Source organism: Mangifera indica, chromosome 2 (genome assembly GCF_011075055.1).
Source record: "Mangifera indica cultivar Alphonso chromosome 2, CATAS_Mindica_2.1, whole genome shotgun sequence".
NCBI lineage: Eukaryota > Viridiplantae > Streptophyta > Magnoliopsida > Sapindales > Anacardiaceae > Mangifera > Mangifera indica.
The window spans coordinates 19,937,221-19,955,469 of NC_058138.1; the positions used below are offsets into that span (position 1 = coordinate 19,937,221).

At 33.4% G+C, this 18,249-nt stretch overlaps 3 protein-coding genes across 8 annotated transcripts; all 3 read left to right on the forward strand.

Annotated features, from left to right (window-relative positions):
* The first annotated feature begins 599 nt into the window (after positions 1-599).
* On the forward strand, positions 600-3,123 carry LOC123209633 (60S ribosomal protein L10a-3). Its single transcript, XM_044627757.1, has 6 exons — positions 600-694; positions 890-930; positions 1,358-1,580; positions 1,932-2,097; positions 2,586-2,791; positions 2,901-3,123. Exons 2-6 carry the CDS (start codon positions 926-928, stop codon positions 2,952-2,954), a joined length of 654 nt encoding a protein of 217 aa, XP_044483692.1. The 5' UTR covers positions 600-694; positions 890-925; the 3' UTR covers positions 2,955-3,123.
* A 591-nt stretch (positions 3,124-3,714) lies between these two features.
* LOC123209634 (ferredoxin, root R-B2) lies at positions 3,715-6,082 on the forward strand. 3 transcript variants are annotated; one of them, XM_044627758.1, is made up of 2 exons: positions 3,715-3,848; positions 5,423-6,082. In XM_044627758.1, the coding sequence occupies exon 2, from the start codon at positions 5,431-5,433 to the stop codon at positions 5,881-5,883; it is 453 nt and encodes a 150-aa protein (XP_044483693.1). In that variant the 5' UTR covers positions 3,715-3,848; positions 5,423-5,430; the 3' UTR covers positions 5,884-6,082. The 3 variants fall into 3 exon arrangements, with proteins under 3 accessions (XP_044483693.1, XP_044483694.1, XP_044483695.1); XM_044627759.1 differs by having other exon boundaries at positions 3,827-3,973; XM_044627760.1 differs by lacking the exon at positions 3,715-3,848 and adding an exon at positions 4,212-4,348.
* An 8,452-nt stretch (positions 6,083-14,534) lies between these two features.
* LOC123201478 (glucan endo-1,3-beta-glucosidase 14) lies at positions 14,535-17,861 on the forward strand. 4 transcript variants are annotated; one of them, XM_044617011.1, is made up of 4 exons: positions 14,535-14,681; positions 15,120-16,150; positions 16,236-16,389; positions 17,529-17,861. In XM_044617011.1, the coding sequence occupies exons 1-3, from the start codon at positions 14,618-14,620 to the stop codon at positions 16,290-16,292; spliced, it is 1,152 nt and encodes a 383-aa protein (XP_044472946.1). In that variant the 5' UTR covers positions 14,535-14,617; the 3' UTR covers positions 16,293-16,389; positions 17,529-17,861. The 4 variants fall into 4 exon arrangements, with proteins under 4 accessions (XP_044472946.1, XP_044472956.1, XP_044472939.1 ...); XM_044617021.1 differs by lacking the exon at positions 17,529-17,861 and adding an exon at positions 16,851-17,521; XM_044617004.1 differs by having other exon boundaries at positions 14,536-14,681; positions 17,542-17,861.
* Positions 17,862-18,249: the final 388 nt, after the last annotated feature.

Below are 18,249 nucleotides of genomic sequence, written 5' to 3' on the forward strand. Positions count from 1 at the left end.
AACATACATATGATATTAAATTTCATGAATGCATCATGCATCCCATATATCATATTGGTGACTTGGGATTATCTTTTTCCTATTTATTTTAATTTTAACAAAGTTAAATATGAAATTTGATCATTAGTGAAAATATCTATAAAAAAACATATAAATATTTTGTTTAACCAATCTAATTCGTTATATGTGTCAAATGGATGCTAAATGGCCCCTACCCCCAATTTCAATTTTAATTAGGAAAAAAAAAAGTAAATACAAAAATAAATATGTTTTTCTTCGTCAAGGGATTATTTTTAGTCATCAATAATTACAAGAAGTTCAATGGATCCAACATGTTTTAAATTGAAAACATTAAAAAAAATTTAAAAAAAAAAAGAAACTCTTTTTTTGTTAACAAGGATTTTTATTTCAGTTGATTTGTCTTTTGAAAACTGATAAAACTCTGGATCCAACAACCGGGCCGGGTTTCATTCCAACAAAAATCATTAAAATGGGTAATCCTGCCAAGTAGAAACCCAACCCAAAGCAATTGAACAGCGAATACCCAGCCCAATAGGTTTTCCAGTGATTAGGGTTTTTTAGTTATGGACGAGGAAAGCATTCTTTCAGTGTCCGTGTATATATATATATATATATATATATATATATCCCTCTATTTTACAGTCTTTCTAGGGTTTCTTCGACCGTCTTTCTGGTAAGCACACTCACTTTTCTCTCTAACTTCATTTCTCTCTCAAACTTCCAAACTTTCACTTCCTAAGTTTTTCTCTGGACAATGAAAAGACACCGCGAATATTTTCGGAACAAAAAATGCTAGTCAAATCTATTAAGCTACTGTTTTAGTCGTGATTTTTATGCGATTCATTGTTTTCTGTATTGTTGTTTGCAGAGGAGAAATCTGTGAAGACCATTTAGCGAATCAAACATGAGGTGCGTTGTAAAGTTTTCTATTTGCTTCGCTCTATATTTATTTAATTTTAATATTCGCGTAATATGGTTGGAGTTTGAAATCTAGAGGTGACATGGTCCTTTTTAATGTTATAAACTTATAATTCTAGCTACTTTTGTGGAGTTTATGTCTATAATACCTGTTCTTTCCAACAGTCATGACACAAATGCTCACTTTCTTTCTTAAAGTGTTGGGTTTTCTTTTTTGAAATCGATTTCATGTAGTTAAAAATTGTCAGTACTTGGGGTGTTTTCTACCAAAGTTAATGTTTCATTTGTAATATTGTGTATACGGTTCATATGTGCTGTTTTCTGTATTGTGTTATTTCATCTAAGCCATACTATATTCGTGTTAGTATTTTTGCTTTTGTCCCGGCTCTAAATTTTGTGAATATGTCCTGTTTTTCAGTAAGCTTCAGAGTGATGCGTTGAGAGAAGCTATCTCATCCATTATGCAATATTCAAAGGAGACAAAGCCAAGAAAGTTCACTGAGACCATTGAGCTCCAGATTGGGCTCAAGAACTATGATCCCCAAAAGGACAAGCGTTTCAGTGGCTCTGTCAAGTTGCCACACATTCCTCGCCCAAAGATGAAGGTGTGCATGCTCGGTGATGCTCAACACGTTGAAGAGGTAAATTATGTTCAGTTAAATTGTCTATAATTGGAAGTTCCTCAATTGAGTATTTATTAATATCTTGCGTATTTAACCTCCTGGTTCAGTATTCAAATTGTGTAACATTTTTATCTTTGCATCATATTAATTATAGTATTTGTCTTAAACTGTTCTACATCAGTACTTGTGCCATGTTGTAATTCATTATATTACAGTGCTGTATCTGACAAATTACATAGTTTAATTATAATGGTGCTGTGGCTCCTTGATCTATAAATTCCTCCTTATAGTTTAGCGTTTACAACAGCTCTCTTTTTCTTTGATACTGTTTAATTTTACATCAAACTAAATGTTCATTATATTTTGCAGGCAGAGAAAATTGGTCTTGATTACATGGATGTTGAAGCCTTGAAGAAGCTTAACAAGAACAAGAAACTTGTTAAGAAGCTCGCTAAGAAGTACCATGCCTTCTTGGCATCAGAATCTGTCATTAAGCAGATCCCTCGTTTGTTGGGGCCTGGTCTTAACAAGGCAGGCAAGTGTACTAGAATGGTCTGAAGTTTTCTTCTGGCTACTTTACTAATCAAACTGGTTACTTTTTCAGAAAAATAAAATTATATTTTTTGAAATGCCACGTCGTTGCTGGTGGGACATTAAAAGCTAATGACTTTGTATGAATATGAATTATGGTTATATGTTAGCCCATTTACTACATGTTTGATGCCGAGGATTGATGATGGTGAAACCCTTTTTAAGGGATGTCAAAACTATTAATTGTTGATTTGTTAGAGTTAGTAGAATGAATTTATTTTGGTGTAGTTAGTCCGATCATTCTTGTTCACGTTAGGTCTGGTAATGCAATTTGTTTAGTTTGCTATATGGTAATTGATTGTCATATAGTCTATTGCTATATGAGTCTAAATTGGTTAGTGTTTGGTAAATGGTCTTACAGAGATTTTCAATTTTTCTTGTGTGCTGCATATATCCTTCTTACTTCTTACCTTGGTTCATCTGTAAATGCAGGAAAGTTCCCTACACTTGTTACTCACCAAGAATCTCTGGAGTCTAAGGTTAATGAAACTAAGGCAACCGTGAAGTTCCAATTGAAAAAGGTGCTCTGTATGGGAGTTGCCGTTGGAAACTGTGCCATGGAAGAAAAACAAATCTTCCAGAACGTGCAAATGAGTGTCAATTTTCTAGTATCTCTATTGAAGAAGAACTGGCAGAATGTGAGTTGCTATTCATTTCGCTGATATTGATTAGGAGTTATTTTGTTGTTTCTCTTTGCTCAACTTGTGCTGTTCCGGATGTCTGACATTTATATACTTATCTTAACAGGTGAGGTGCCTGTATCTGAAGAGCACTATGGGTCCATCAAACAGGATCTTTTAAGAGAATATTTTTGCATGGAGTTGAGCTTACAGCCTCTGGATATGCTCATGTATTTTGAATGTTTATTTTTGGTGTCTTGACTTCAATGTTTAGTGATTTTATAGCGTTAGACTTATATCAAGTTTTTTCGTTGGAGAGAATTTTAATTGAATCATTATTTTCTGTTTCATCTTCCTTTTAATCATATTATTGGCATTTTAGGTCAGGATGAATTATTATTTTAAGGATTTGAGTGAACTTCATAATGAAAGGAATGGTACTAAAATAGATCATGGAAGACAATAATCAATGTTACAGTTACTACATGTCTATGTAAATAGCCAATTCAGTAACGACCATGGTTATGGAGAATAAGTTTTTAAGGGTTGAGGATGAGACTTAACGGGAGAAATTAAGAAGTTGACTAAACTGAAATATATGAGCAGACGAGAATCGTCCAAGTTCATTGTACACAGCCCGTTCTACAACAATTGGCTATCATTAATTTTTGTTCCATTTTGCGTCCCATCTGGTCTCTAAGCAAACGTGCAAAGTTTTGACCAAAAAGAATTTGAAACGTTTAATGCCACTCCTTTATTTCACTCTGACTTCAAAGAATCCTGTAACTGGTTTGGTTTCGGTTGGGTCATCATTCCAAGAGTGGGCCCTATGGTTTACTCTACCATCAAAATTTCTGTAAAGTTCTTGAAAATAACAAATATACCCTTACCGTCAGTGAAATACGTGGTTATTAAAATATATATTTACTATATTGTCCTTCAAAAGGGAAATTTGAAATTTGCTATTTAGAAACTTTGAGTTGGGAGGCTTCTTAGCACACAAACGGCCCTTTATAAATAAGAGAGCCGCCCCCTCGAATTCTCCGCTTCTTCGACTCTCCCTTCTTCTTTTTCTGTAAGATTTCTCTGCATTCATAGACATTATTTATTTATTTAAAACTACTGCTATGTGAAAAGTTTTAACGACGCCGTCTTTGTAGAATCTTTGTAGAATCTCCTGCTACTTGTTTTCTCATTTATGTAAGATATTTGTTTTTTAATCTTTTATTTTGTTTAGTACAAAATTAATCTTTGTTGAAGGTTTCTTTCTGGTTATTTGTTCACGTTTAGATTGTGCTTCTTGCGGATCCTGCTGATACTTTATTTTGCTTGGGTTTAGTATTTGTATTCCTATTAATTTTGTTTGCATTGCATTTTGTTGATGTTTGTCCTATATCCCGGCTCTTTAAATTGCGTTCATTAGCTGAATGTGACCGTGTCTCAGCTTCTTTAGGGTTTTGTTCATTCGGTGGATTTGGGGAATAAGATCAAGTTGGTTGACACCTTGGTTGGTGCTTCATCCCCCACCATTTTTTTCAACTACTTAATGGTCAGGTGTTGCAAAGTAATTCCAAGGTAGACGTTTTCAAATCAATTAGGAAATCATCTGTGGGTATTAACTAGAAAATCTTGCTATTCTATCATTACTTATTGTCTGATTCAAGACACCTGAATATTTCATAGCCAAACAACTTTTAAAACTTCAATTTTTTGCACAGCTTCTCGTTCTTTAGTTTCATTCTTTGCAACCTCACACATTAATTATGTTGTGCACATCGAATCAAATGCTAAAAGTTTATTTTCATCTTAGTAGGAAAATTGCTTGCTGAACTTAATTCTAAACTGATTTTTTGTATGTATATCACTTTTATTTACTTTAGACCATTAGCGTAGCAAATCTTTACCATTATTAATACTGGAGATGATTTCTGTGGGACTCATTATTTTAAAATCCACAAAATTTTCTTTTCCTTTTTCATATTACTCATTTGCTGTTTTAGTTACTTTTAGGGATAAGTCTCCATTATTTTTTTTTTACTAATTATTAGATTTGTGGAGTTTGTTAATATAATTAATTATGTGAAAATTATAATTTTTTTTCATTTGTTGTTTTGTAAATATACTGTATGATGAAAATGGATATAAAGAACGTGTTTTTATCCTTTTTTATAAGATGGAGCCTCGAGTGAAGAGCAGAGAGCCTAAAAGCTTGCTCTTCTCATAGTGCTCCAGACATCAATTGCCATGTCCTTACAGAAATGGATTATTTGTTTCCATTGTGTAATTTTGTACAAGGTGGACAAATGTGTACTAGATCTTCTTAAAGAATGATGTGTCAGTGTGTAGGGTGTATGGAAGTATTTAAGTCTGATGTGGAGAAGTAATTTTCTTGAGTGTTACCTTGGAATACTTAATAGTGATTTCCCCATTAGTATATTGATAGGTTTTATATTGTCAGATGCATGGTTTGTGTTTTAAGTTCTCCTGTGCTATATTATGAATATGCTGTTGTGTGCATATTTACCCTTATTTAGCTTATTACATTAGATCTCCACATTTTGGGAGTGACAGAGCTTTGTTGTAATTTCAACTGCTATGTACTTACAAAAGAGCCATTGGTAGACCCTGACAATTTTCTTTTGAATACAGGCGTAAAGATGGCAACTGTTACGCTTAGCTTCCCATCCATGGTTAAAGCTGCAACCCAGAATCGCTTGTCAAACGCCATTATCAAGAGTTCATCCTCGCTTGGATCAGTAAAGAGTATTTCCAAGTCTTTTGGGCTGAGATGTTCTCCCAATTTCAGAGCATCAATGGCGGTATACAAGATTAAGCTGGTTGGACCGGATGGTGAGGAGAGTGAGTTTGAAGCCCCTGATGACACCTATATTCTAGATGCTGCTGAGAGTGCAGGAGTTGATCTGCCGTATTCTTGTAGAGCTGGGGCTTGCTCAACCTGTGCAGGGCAATTGGTGTCAGGCACAGTTGATCAGTCTGATGGTTCCTTCCTTGATGAAGATCAAATGAAGCAGGGTTATCTGCTGACGTGCGTTTCGTACCCAACTGCAGACTGTGTGATTCACACCCACAAGGAAGGTGACCTTTACTGAGTGTTATTGCCGTGAGAAACAAGTCGTTCTTTCCCTTAAATTGTCTAGAATCATCATAATCATCATATAGTAGGGATTGTGATGGACGTTTAGTTGGTTTTTTTTGTTTGGTGGTTGTCCTAGGGGAAATTCAATCATCAAGAACAGAAGATGCAAAACTATTGTGGGATGAAGGCAAATAAATCTCATCTACTCGAAATGCGTTTTTTCAATTGAGGGGATTCCAAGTTCATAAATTAGTCAAAACTTAAATTTGTTAATTTTACCTTACATTGTCTTATCATTAATCAAATACGATTATTATCAACAGAACTTGCTATCTTGGGATACCGATTATTTGAGGTGTTTGAAAGAACACAGTGACTTATTAATTAATGAGATTTGATAACGATCATGAAATGAAAGAAGAGAGATATAGGAAATTTGATCTTCGGATCCACGTTTCAGGTGAGAGTCCTGTCTCATCCACATTTATTAATCAATCACCCCATCTTAAGTTGATTTTTATGCGGTTTTATCTATGCAGAGAAATAGTTATTTTTCCCCCAGAAGGGTCAACTTTATGCATTTAAAAAACCAAAGAAAACCTGCAATATTCTCCAAGAAGATTGTCAAAATTCTTCATATCTTCGATAACAAGTGGCTTCTTTTATTAAGGCTTGTGATTAATTTGTTTCTTATTTTCGGAATTCCTTGTGATGTTTGAGAGAATAAGAATCCCTGGCCTGCTTAGTCCAAATGAATAAAGTTGTTTTGAATTTAGTAAAACTTTCACCAACCCACTTCTGTCAATACCAAATTCTCCAGTTATTCATCTTATTCTATGCACATAGAAATCTGATGTAACACATTTCAGCTAACACTCAACAAAACAATAATTTAAAGCTTTACTTGTTTAACAATCAAAGTTATCTATTGGCTTGAAAAACGATCATCTAAGACTAAGAGTTGTCAAGAGAAAAGCGAGTGCCAGCTCCCATTAATTAAATTCCAGCACGAAAAGAAATTTGTTCCACATAAGACTATTCTTCTCTAATCAGCCTTCTAAGTAGCTGCCTCATCATTTTTCCGTGTATCTTAACTCATATCTGGATGCTAGCTATCCTTCATTACACAAGGTATTCTGTGGGGTCTTGTGATTAATTTATCAACATTATTACAGGAAAAAGGAAGAAACCAAATCAAAAGGGGATGCCTCTTCATCAGTGTCCTCCTTTTGTTTTAATTAATCATCATCTTCCGTTTTGAGTATACAACCATGAAAATGATCATGCGAATTTACGTACGCCACAGAAAAGTACACAATATGAGGCTAATTTTATACAATACATTTGAGTTTAATTTTAAATATAAATCTTTTTTCGATTCATATAAAAGTGGGCTAATTATGTAATCTCAAATTAGGATGAAATTATTGTTTACTTATAGGAGTGTAATTTGGTGGGTCGTCATCCATAAATATGAGACTTATACTTAGCTTGATCAGTGTGTTAAAAATGTATCGTATCATTGTCATTGTAGTTTATTGTCTTTTGAATGTATGTTCCCTGAATTTGATGAAAAAGTGTTTTACCGATAACAATTTCTCTTAATCATATATGTGCATGACTATGAGTGATGAAGGCTTTACACCGTTAAGGGAAATGGCATCTTGGTTGGAACCAATTCCCTCCCATTAACGCAATCTTTTAAGTAAAGTTAAAGAATAATAATGAAAAGGTCAGTGCCAAAAAAAATAAAGTGTAACTGAGGAGGTACTGACTACCATGCAAGATTCCCAAGTTTCAATTTTTTTTTTTTTCTTAATAATTAGAGCCTTTGTTTGTATTAACCCGATAAACATATTTAAGTATAATAATTAAATTCATAAGTATTATTTCAGATAAATAAAAAATTTATGATTCTAATCTAAATTTTCACGTTAAAATTTTTAAATTTTATTAATTTTATTAATCTTTTGGATCTTTATGTAGCAATTCGGTGTATATCCATCAAATTATTTTATCGTAATACAAAACTAATATCATTTAAAGGGTAATCTCCAAGTTTTGCTTTGTTGCTTGATATTTTTGACAATAAAATCAAATACATTATCAACAGAAATTAGGTAGATAATTTGCTAAGACAATTGTTGAAGGCAGGAAGGCCCCAGCTGCCATTAGTCTCAAATTATGCAGCGAAAATATTTCTATTATTCCTTTCGTGTCAATTTTGTACACTAACAATGTCAATAACCATGTTCACGAACTCAAATGTTTTTCTACTTTGTTAATTACAATTTTGTCCTTACTTGAAAATATAGTGGCACGAAATATAACAAAAAGCTATAGGTCTTTATGAAGAATGAATGCAAGAAATCTAAATGGGAACAAGTAATGTTACCCTCAATTTTCATTTCACTCTTATGCAAACATTAAAAATCTGAATGAATTAAATATAAGGTATATTAAAAGTTTGATTTATTACGAAAATAGAAAGGAAAGGGTGTTTTTGTAATTGTAGAAGAAAATAACACGTGCAAAGGTGAGGAGGGAGCCGTATAAATCGTGGGCCGCGAGGAAGGCGCCAGGAAGACGGTGGTTAACACGTGCGCTCTACATTTTAATTAATTAATTAATTAAAAGATTCGCCATCATCTCTAAAAGTTGACTTTTTTCAAAGGCCAAACTATATTCCCACCCAAGGTATGCTATAATGACAAATTTTCACCCTTTAACTATGAAAACACCAAACATTCACCCATAACTGGTTAAATTTAACAAAACCCTAACGGTGGTAAGGGTAAAATCGTTATTTTCTCTATAATATTAAAAATAAACTAAAATAAAATCAAATTTTTCCCCCCTAAACTTTAAAAACTACAATTTTCTCCTAGCCTAAGTTTTAAAAAATCACAGTTTCACCCTAGGATTTCGTTTTGAAATTTTCGACGACATCTTCGGCTCCATTGCCGACGACCTCTCTCTCTCGAAGCATTCTCTCCTTCTGGCGATCTCTTTCCTCCCATTTGGACGTCCGATCGACGTCGGAGAAGTCGTGGAAGACGAAGAACTTCGTTGGGCTTTGTCTTCCCAGTCGTCTTCTGGAAAGACGATCGTCGTCCTCTAGGAAGACGAGTCGTCTTCATCTGGAAAGACGATTTCTCTTCCCAGACAACGTCTCTCTAAGTCGGATGGGTTGGGGTGGAGTTGAGGGGGGCTGTCGGTGGAAGAGAAACCGTCGGGAGGGGGAGATGGTCGGCGATGGTGCTGAAGAAAGTGAAAGGGTTTGAAAACTAAACCCTAGGGGGGGAATGCAATTTTTTCAAACTTAGCTTTGGGAAAAAATGTTAGTTTTTAAACTTTTAGGGGGGAAAATGAGATTAAATTTTCAGGGGTTAGAGTTCATTAAATTTAACCGACCATGGGTGGGTATTTGGTGTTTCCATAGTTAAAGGGTGAAAACTTATCATTACAGTATACCTTGGGTGGGAAATAGTCGTTTGGCCTTTTTCAAATCATAGATTCTCTGCTTGCTGCCTGCCTTGTGGTTTCATTTTCATTCTTCGTCTCTTCACTAACGTCTCATCAAGAAGCAAGGTGTTATATAATAGTGCTCTAACTTAACGGGTGATAAAGATATTTTCCAACCCAAAATTAAGAGAAATTAATTAAATTATCATTTTGTATAGGTAATAAATAAACTTACCCATAATTTTGTGACTTAAGCAAAAATACTTATATTTTAAAGGATTTAAAGGAAAATGTCTTAAATATCCAAAAAAAAACCAAAACTATCAATCTTTTCTTCTATATAAATCATATCTATTCCTTCATCTATTAATATATACAATTTTATTCATTATCTGAGAGAGATTTTTAGAGAGAGAAAAAAGTTTCTGATCAAAATTTTGAACGCGAAGAAAAAAGTTTGTGATATTGAGGTATTTATATGTACTGTAACTTCAGTCGTTATTATTTTATTGATAATATAATTATATGTGATATTTTATATAATAAATTAGAGTTATGTGTAACAATTAAATTGATAAAAATTATAGGGGGTATTTTGTAATTATTATAGTAAAGCGTGAAATGATATTTTATAATAAAGGGTGTTAGAGACATTAGATAATATTTTGAAGGCAAAATGATATTTTATAATAAAGGGTGTTAGAGATATTATATAATATTTGGGGGTAAAATGATACTTTACAATATAAAGGGTAAATTAATATTTTAAAAATTAATATCAAATTAATCAAAGTACATTAATGTCGTAATATATAATAGAATTATAGAATAAGTGTAATTATGCAACAAAAATAAAATCATGAAACTCAAACTTAATAATAAAATAATGTACCACAAATTTGTAAATAGTGTATATCGATTATATATTTTATTGTAAGATTAATCTATATAATAGTATATGTTTTGATTAGATATGAGAATAAATGAATAGAAAGAGGTGACAACATAATAAAATATGTTGAAGATAACAAGAAATTGATTAAAATTTCAAAGCACACGACATTCAAGAGATTAATCCAAATGATAAGCAAAAAGTGTAACATAGATGAAAGGTATTTAACATTCAGATACGCATAAAACCAAGACATCTTGATGACAATATCCCTATTGAAATTTCAATGATAAAAATATTGAAGTTTTTAATGATTTGTCAAACTCTTTAAAGAATGTGTTTCAATTTTTGTAACAACTACACTTAATGATGATAGTTATGAGGTTCAACAAGCAAACAAGGATTTACAAGGTGGTGAGCCAAGTAATTATCCACAAATCATGAGATTGATTTATGAGGGATTCAAAATATGGAGATCAATCTGAAACAAAAATTTTTTTAGGAAGACTTTGTATACTTAAATAATGTTCATGTTGATATATTTATAGCGTAGAAGAATTTGTTCATGGCAACGAAGAAAAATTTTTAGATTGGAGTGAATTTGAAGGGAAGGTTATGCGTGATATTCCATCGAGAAACTAGAGTTCAAAAAGAAGACACATATTAATGAAGATATTGAAAGTACAAGTAGTTTCCCACAAATAAATCCTGATAATGAGAATGTTCGTATTGATGCATTTTATTGGTTCCCTAATTTTCCTGACCAACCATCCATATCCAAAAACCAAGGAGTGCAAAGAGATAATGATTATCTAAAAATTAGTACATTAGTTTCAAATAAATAGCACGTCATTGATGCAATAACTCGAGATACTCTTAAGAAAGGATATCAGTTTAAAGTGCACAAGTCAGACACCTTCAGGTGAGAGGTTAAATGTCGTAATTAGCAATGTAAATAACGTGCATGAGCAAATAGGGTGGGAGAAAGTGACAGTATTGAACTATGACGTATGGGTAGCCAATACACATCTTAAAAATCAAAATTGCCTCATTATAAGCAAGCGAGACTATGAGTTTTAGGGTAAATTTTGAGGACCAAATTTATATTAGTTGACTATATGTATCGACCTAAAGAAATCATTGTGTACATGGTTAACCAATATAAAATTGATATATCATATGCACAAGCAGGACAGACAACAAAACTAGGCACTTCAATTATTGAGTGACACACCATAAAAATCATTTATATTGCTACCAGGGTATTGTCACAATGTCCACAGTAATAAGTTAACAAGAAATCGACAAACGAATGTTAAATTGAGATATAATATTTACAAACGATGTTATACTTACTTAACCCATTATAGAAGGTGTCAATGGAGAAACCTCATGCAATAATCTCTTATCTCTCATATCAAAAGTCAATATAGGATCCTCCTTTGATAGTCCCTCATAAAAAAACCGACGTTGTAACAATATCAATAATCACGAGTTAACAAAAAACTAAAAGTATTTCTGAACTATCATTTCCAATATACTTAAAAAGTTTAATACTTACCTCAACAATAGGTGGAGGTGTGAATGTCAAACCCCTCCTTGATGGTTCGTCATCATTGTCGTGAGGAGACTGTAACAATATATATAATAATTATAAAGTTTACATGTTTGCATATTTAATTAACTGGAATATTTGGTATATCATTAACTTTTTTACCTATACGATAATATTTGTGCGGAGATGAGATCGTGTGTCTTCCATATGAGTCTTCTATTCTCTATACAAGTCATCCTATCCTCCATACGAGTCAACCTATCTAAAATAAAATTATCCCATCAAGTCAATGTAATATCAAAATAATAAATGGAGAAATTCAGTCCAGTGACAGAAGGATCATTTGACGTTCGTTTGGTGGCAAGGAGCACAACAGAGGGCTCTGATGATATGTGCTCGACAATAGAGCTCATAACAAGGGCATAAATAGGAATGTACTTAGTGGCATGAGCGGGCTTGGTAACAAAAGGCTGAACAAAAGCCTCGATATGAGGCAGAGCAACGACTGAAGAAGCAACGTCAAGAAGACCGATAATGCATCTCCTAACGAGGATGGAGATGATGTCAATGAAAAAGACTATCTATCTGACATCCTCATGTATCAGACAATGTCATCAAACTAATTTGCAGTTTTCTCTACCGAAGATAAAACTAGTAGAAAATTAACATCATTCTGCAAATTTTTAAGTAAACTTTGTAATTATACCTTATATATATTTTTATCAATAACAAATTATTACCTACTGCATCTCCAATGAAGATAGTTGGGATAACATCCCATCTTGAGATGTCTTTCATGTGCCACCTCAACATCTAGACAAATTCTGAAACTGGCATGATATCCACCCATCGATGTAGTGTATTCAACGTCTTATACATCCAAAATTACAATTTCAACTTAAATTTATTACTCTATAAAATTACAATCGTATTAACTGTAATTTTATTTTAATAGTTATTTTTTTTAAATTAATAAATGTCACAATTACCTAGAATACTAGCAGAAATCTCATTATACTATATTGTTGGATAAGGTTTTCTTTCTTTTTTATAAAGCCGAAATCTATAGAAACTCGAAAGATATTATCACAAATCGATTGATACATCATATGCTACACCTATGCTCCCATTGGGTATGCATTGAACCCATCAAGATGATCAATCAATTATAATATCTTCTAGGGAATTGTTTTTCTCAAATTACTCCATGATAACCTAATGTTAGGATAAAATAATAAGGTCAACTTTATTGCATCAGTGTCTTCTCCCCCTAAGGCTTTTGTTGGAAAATGCAACTCAGATAGACATATGTAACTGACTTACACCCGTGAAAATATATATATTGGATTCGATCGTTAGTCTTCAATAGAATATACATGTCAATATCCAACATTCAACAAAACTCGTACAAACTGAACTTGACGTCAACCTCATTAACTCGAAATTATAACTCATTGCTCGAGTTCACGTTATTTACCACTCTTATGAGGAAAGAGTGTAATAACACTCTATTGAATCGGCTATCTTTAAGGTCCATAAAGTGTCTGAAACAAGTAAGTTGAAATATTTGTAACTACCGCTCTGTTAATATTTTCTTAATCATAGCTCTCACATCTTTATATCCACACGTAGTAACTTGAGTTTTGAAGTGGTTTTCCATAGGAAATATGATTTTATCCTTTCCCTTATCCCTTTTTGCTCTTTTGTCGAACTCCTTATTAAAAAAATAAATTACAATTATATCAATTTTTTATTAAAAATGATTCAATTCTGAGCATAGATATATTATTCAGAAAAATAGATCTCAAATTAGAATTTTACATGTCAAAAAACCTTCAAATGCAAAAATTTTAATTTGCCCCTTATATAAAAATATCAAAAAACACTCAGTTTTGAAAAAAAAATCATTCTGCCCCCAAAACCCATCACGCAAATTCATGTGATGGAAAACTTAAAAAAAAAAACACATTTTGCACCCCATCACACGAATTTGCGTGTCAACGAATTTTTCAAATTTATAATTTTGCCCCACCACATAATTTATTGTTTAAAAACTCGCACTTTGACCCCCAACTACACAAATTTGTGTAGTTTAAAAATTTTGAAAAATGCACAAAACCTTCATGTTTCTAAGAAATCACATCACACAAATTTGTGTGGTGAGCAAAACATTCACGTGGTGACGATTGATTTCGTGTGGTGAGATTTCACCTTTCAAACTTCGTTTTTTAAATACCATTTCAACAATAATCAACTCTACAACGAATCTAATATAAAAACGCTAAGAAAATTTATCCAAATCACCAACAAATCAAGTAATTTCATCAAATCTTTCAAATTGAAACTCTAAGTCTAAACACTCAAATTCTGCATCAAATAGACTAAATCTTTCACTAAAATGCATAAACACATAACAAAGATTGTTTTACTAACTTTTTCATCCATTTTTGTGGTCAGAAACGTTACAAAATTGGCTTGAGAAAATCAGCCGAAGAGAGTTTGCGGTATTGTGTGGTTGGGAATGTCGTTTTCTTTGATTTTTTTTTCACGAAGGACAATTTTGTCTTCACTGTAAAATAGGACATTTTTGTTTAAAATTCGAAAAGTTGAGTATTTTTTTTTTTGCACCTCTAAATTTTGGATAATTTAATTAATTTCTCCACAATTAATTAAATTTAATGTAGGAAAATATAGGATAGTTGTCAACTGAAAAACAGGGTGGCTATATATATCTATATATACACACGCAGAGATTGTCTCCTCTCTCTTATAAATATATTTCAGGTTGGTGGTGGCGCTGTATTCTGCCTTGGTTCACCCAAGTTCAGATCACTAATGGGCAGCTTCAGCTTCAGCTTCCTCCTTCCTACAATCTTCCTCATTCTTTTCTTTTTCTCAGGTTCCCCCTTTTTCAACTCTCCTTCTACTCTCTCCTGTTTTTCTGCAGGAGAATTAACACAAATGAATCAGACTTCTGTCTATTTTTTATCCAGATTGAGTTCCATTATACCTGATCTGATTTGTCTATTCAAATTTCCCTTTCATGCACTCATCTTTTTGTTTCCAACTTAATTTAGATTCTTATTAAATTGCATCACTGCTTTCCTGTGGCATCTTCTTAAAATTTTTGAATATCATGTCTTCAATTTTTTCAAATTCCTTGGCGTATCTTAATCTATTATGTTCATATGTAACATTACTATTTCAGAATTGAATCCTCTTCACCAGTTAAATCTTCAAAAGATTTTACCGTAAATACTTTATTCTTCTTTTCTCTTTTGTTTTTGGGCAAATTTTATACCCTGTTTTTTAAACCATATTCAAACTCTGTTTTCAGGTTCAATGGTGCAAATCCTCGGCCTGGGAGTTGGAATCAATTATGGTCAGATAGCGAATAATCTTCCGTCTCCTTCTCGAGTGGCGGTTCTCCTTAGATCCCTCAACATAAGCAGAGTGAAATTATACGATGCTGATCCCAGTGTCCTTCTCGCATTCTCAAACACACAAGTAGACTTCATAATCGGCCTCGGAAATGAGTACCTGGAGAATATGACAGATCCAGTCAAGGCTCAAAACTGGATTCAACAGCGTTTACAGCCCCACATCCCTCAAACCAGAATAACTTGCATCACTGTTGGAAATGAAGTATTCAAAGCCAATGACACCCGGCTATATTCATTTCTTCTCCCGGCAATGCAAACTGTATATGACAGTCTCGTTGATCTTGGACTTGATAAAGAGGTGATTGTTACCAGCGCTCATTCACTTGACATCTTAGCTAATTCTTTCCCTCCTTCAGCCGGAAGTTTCAGGCCGGATCTTGCTGAATATATCCAACCACTTCTCAATTTTCATGCTCAAGTGAATTCGCCTTTCTTGATAAATGCCTATCCCTATTTTGCATACAAGGATAGCCCCACTGAGGTCTCTCTGGATTATGTGCTATTTCAGCCTAACCAAGGAATAACAGATCCCAACACTAATTTAAACTATGACAATATGTTATATGCTCAAGTTGATGCTGTTTATTCAGCCATTAAAGCAATGGGGCATACCAATATCGACGTTCAGGTCTCCGAGACAGGGTGGCCATCGAAGGGAGATGAAGATGAGGCCGGAGCTACAGTAGAAAATGCAGGGCTTTATAATGGTAACTTGCTGAAGAGGGTCGAGGAGAAACAAGGGACACCTGCAAAACCATCAGTGCCAATTGACATACATGTTTTTGCACTTTTTAACGAGAATTTAAAGCCAGGTCCTGCATCAGAGAGGAACTATGGACTGTATTATCCTGATGGTAGGCCGGTTTATAACATTGGATTGCAGGGTTATCTTCCAGATCAAATGGCTTCTGATTCCAAGATTAATGTAAGATCTTACACGTTTTCTTTGACAATAGCCTTTACAATTCACCATGTCTTACATTTTCTTTTCCTGTTTTGGTTTTCTGCAGATTGTTCCTGTCTTCAGTCTTCTGATATGTGTTACAGCATGGTTAATCTGTTTGTAAAAGCTTCTAAATTTACCAACTGGGGGAGATAGGGCTACAGCAAAAACAACAAAGTTAATTCCTAGTGATCTTTCATATACCAGAGAAGATATTATAGGTAAGATATTAAATATTCAACTCCTTTTTGTTAGACCCGTAACACAAACAAATTCCTATCATTCCTACTGACAAATGTTGATTAATAATATCCCTAGAGAACCATGCAGTCAAATTTGGAGGCCAGAAATTTTAGAGCATGCACTTCTCATCTATAAAATGATTTTTGCATGCTTTTTATTGCATTTAAAATGAGGCCTTTTTCGCTCAATGGGAACCAGCCAGCTTTTGTCTGGGCTTCAGCAATAGGGCCATCAGAACCCGCAGATTGTCTGTAGATTCTTGCTGACATTTAGGCATTACACGGCTGAGATTTATAGAATAATTTCAACCCTATACTGGTTTCTTATTAAACTCCAAAATTTGTATAGAATCTAGCCTTTTCCGATTTATTTACTAAAAGTATGATAAGGGTTTCTTTCTTTCTTATGTCTACTGCAATCATGCGTGTGAATCTTCCAGAGATGAAAAATTCTCGCTGTCTTCAGCTTCACAAAAGTCCGAATTGGCTTCTCTTTCAGATAAGAAGCCACCAGCCACCGTCTTCCCTTTCGGCAGCGCATTCACACATTCATTTTCCCCACAATATATAATTAATTATATCAGTCTCATTTGCTCCTTCAAAAGGGTATTCATATCATCAACCATTTTTGGACTTATCCGGCCAAAATTTCTGAGACAAATTCTGGGGGAAAATAAAGTTAGAAATGGTTTAAACTGTAAGCATCAGCTGATCCCTGAGATAGTGGCTTTCATTATCATGGACCTGGTGTTTATTGCTTTATGGTGATTCCTACCTCAGCAAAAGGATAAGGTTGACAGATCATAGACGAATCCGCTATGACTGCTCAACATAATGACGTCTTATCTACTACAATCTGCATAATCTTGTAGTTGTACCCATCATTGGTCATGGTCTCTCTGGCAAATTAAACCCAAGTGATTGGGCCTTGGGAAACTTAACGTCGCAACATTATAAAACTTTATATGTGGATTATTGGTAGCTCACATGCATGTCAACTGAAAGTTCAAACATTCAAAATTTTATATACAGTGGATGGTAGGCTGTCCCTTTTATACAGAAAGACTGTGTTTAACAGTTGTTCAAGTTTTTGGACCATTTCAATTGACATTTTACAGTATTTATATGCAGGGGAAAACAAGGCATAGCTTTAATTTGCAGCAGTGGATTGGAGGATCATGTACAATACTTGTAATTGCTAAATTTATTTGGCTAACACATTAGAGAGCTGTATTCTGGGTAGTTTGATTTTTTTTTAAAATTAAATTTAAACATAAAAGCATCATATATATACATACCAATAAGGGATTAGCATACGATTCTTTAACAAATGAATGCCTAATAAAATAGAAATTGATTTTTGGTATTGGTGTAATATGAACCGTTGTATGAGATTTTAGAGTTGTTGTAGCAGCTTAAGAGCCTTAAAGAGAATTGATGGTTTCAATTTACTGTGTGTAGAAATCAGATTAATGAATTGACTAAGCATCAAGACTCGGTAAAAATTTGGGTTGGTTCATGTGACCTTTAAGCAACAAACCCAGTTGAAGGGTTGAAATTGCTACTTCAAATCCCCCACTTTGCATTTTGGATACCTACACTTTGACAAAGTAAAAAATGCTTTTCGCATCAAAGAAAATGTTATCAACTTTATCGTTTACATCCATATATGGTTGGTATTGGAATTCGGAAACCATTCTTAATTCACAAACAACAATTATTGTATTTTCTTCATATGCATGTTATATATTATTTCAAAGTTGAAAAAGCTACATTTCAAAGCACTCTGGCATGATCAATAATTAATGTTACAATTGGGAAAACATGTTTAATTCACAA

Bases quoted from the DNA above. Each gene is read 5' to 3' on its own strand.
- LOC123209633 (XM_044627757.1), top strand. The intron at 1,581-1,931 runs GTAAATTATGTT...TATATTTTGCAG, and splicing joins ATGCTCAACACGTTGAAGAG to GCAGAGAAAATTGGTCTTGA. The intron at 2,792-2,900 runs GTGAGTTGCTAT...TTATCTTAACAG, and splicing joins TGAAGAAGAACTGGCAGAAT to GTGAGGTGCCTGTATCTGAA.
- LOC123209634 (XM_044627758.1), top strand. From the start codon at position 5,431: ATGGCAACTGTTACGCTTAGCTTCCCATCCATGGTTAAAGCTGCAACC.
- LOC123201478 (XM_044617011.1), top strand. From the start codon at position 14,618: ATGGGCAGCTTCAGCTTCAGCTTCCTCCTTCCTACAATCTTCCTCATT. The intron at 14,682-15,119 runs GTTCCCCCTTTT...CTCTGTTTTCAG, and splicing joins CATTCTTTTCTTTTTCTCAG to GTTCAATGGTGCAAATCCTC. The intron at 16,151-16,235 runs GTAAGATCTTAC...GGTTTTCTGCAG, and splicing joins CTTCTGATTCCAAGATTAAT to ATTGTTCCTGTCTTCAGTCT.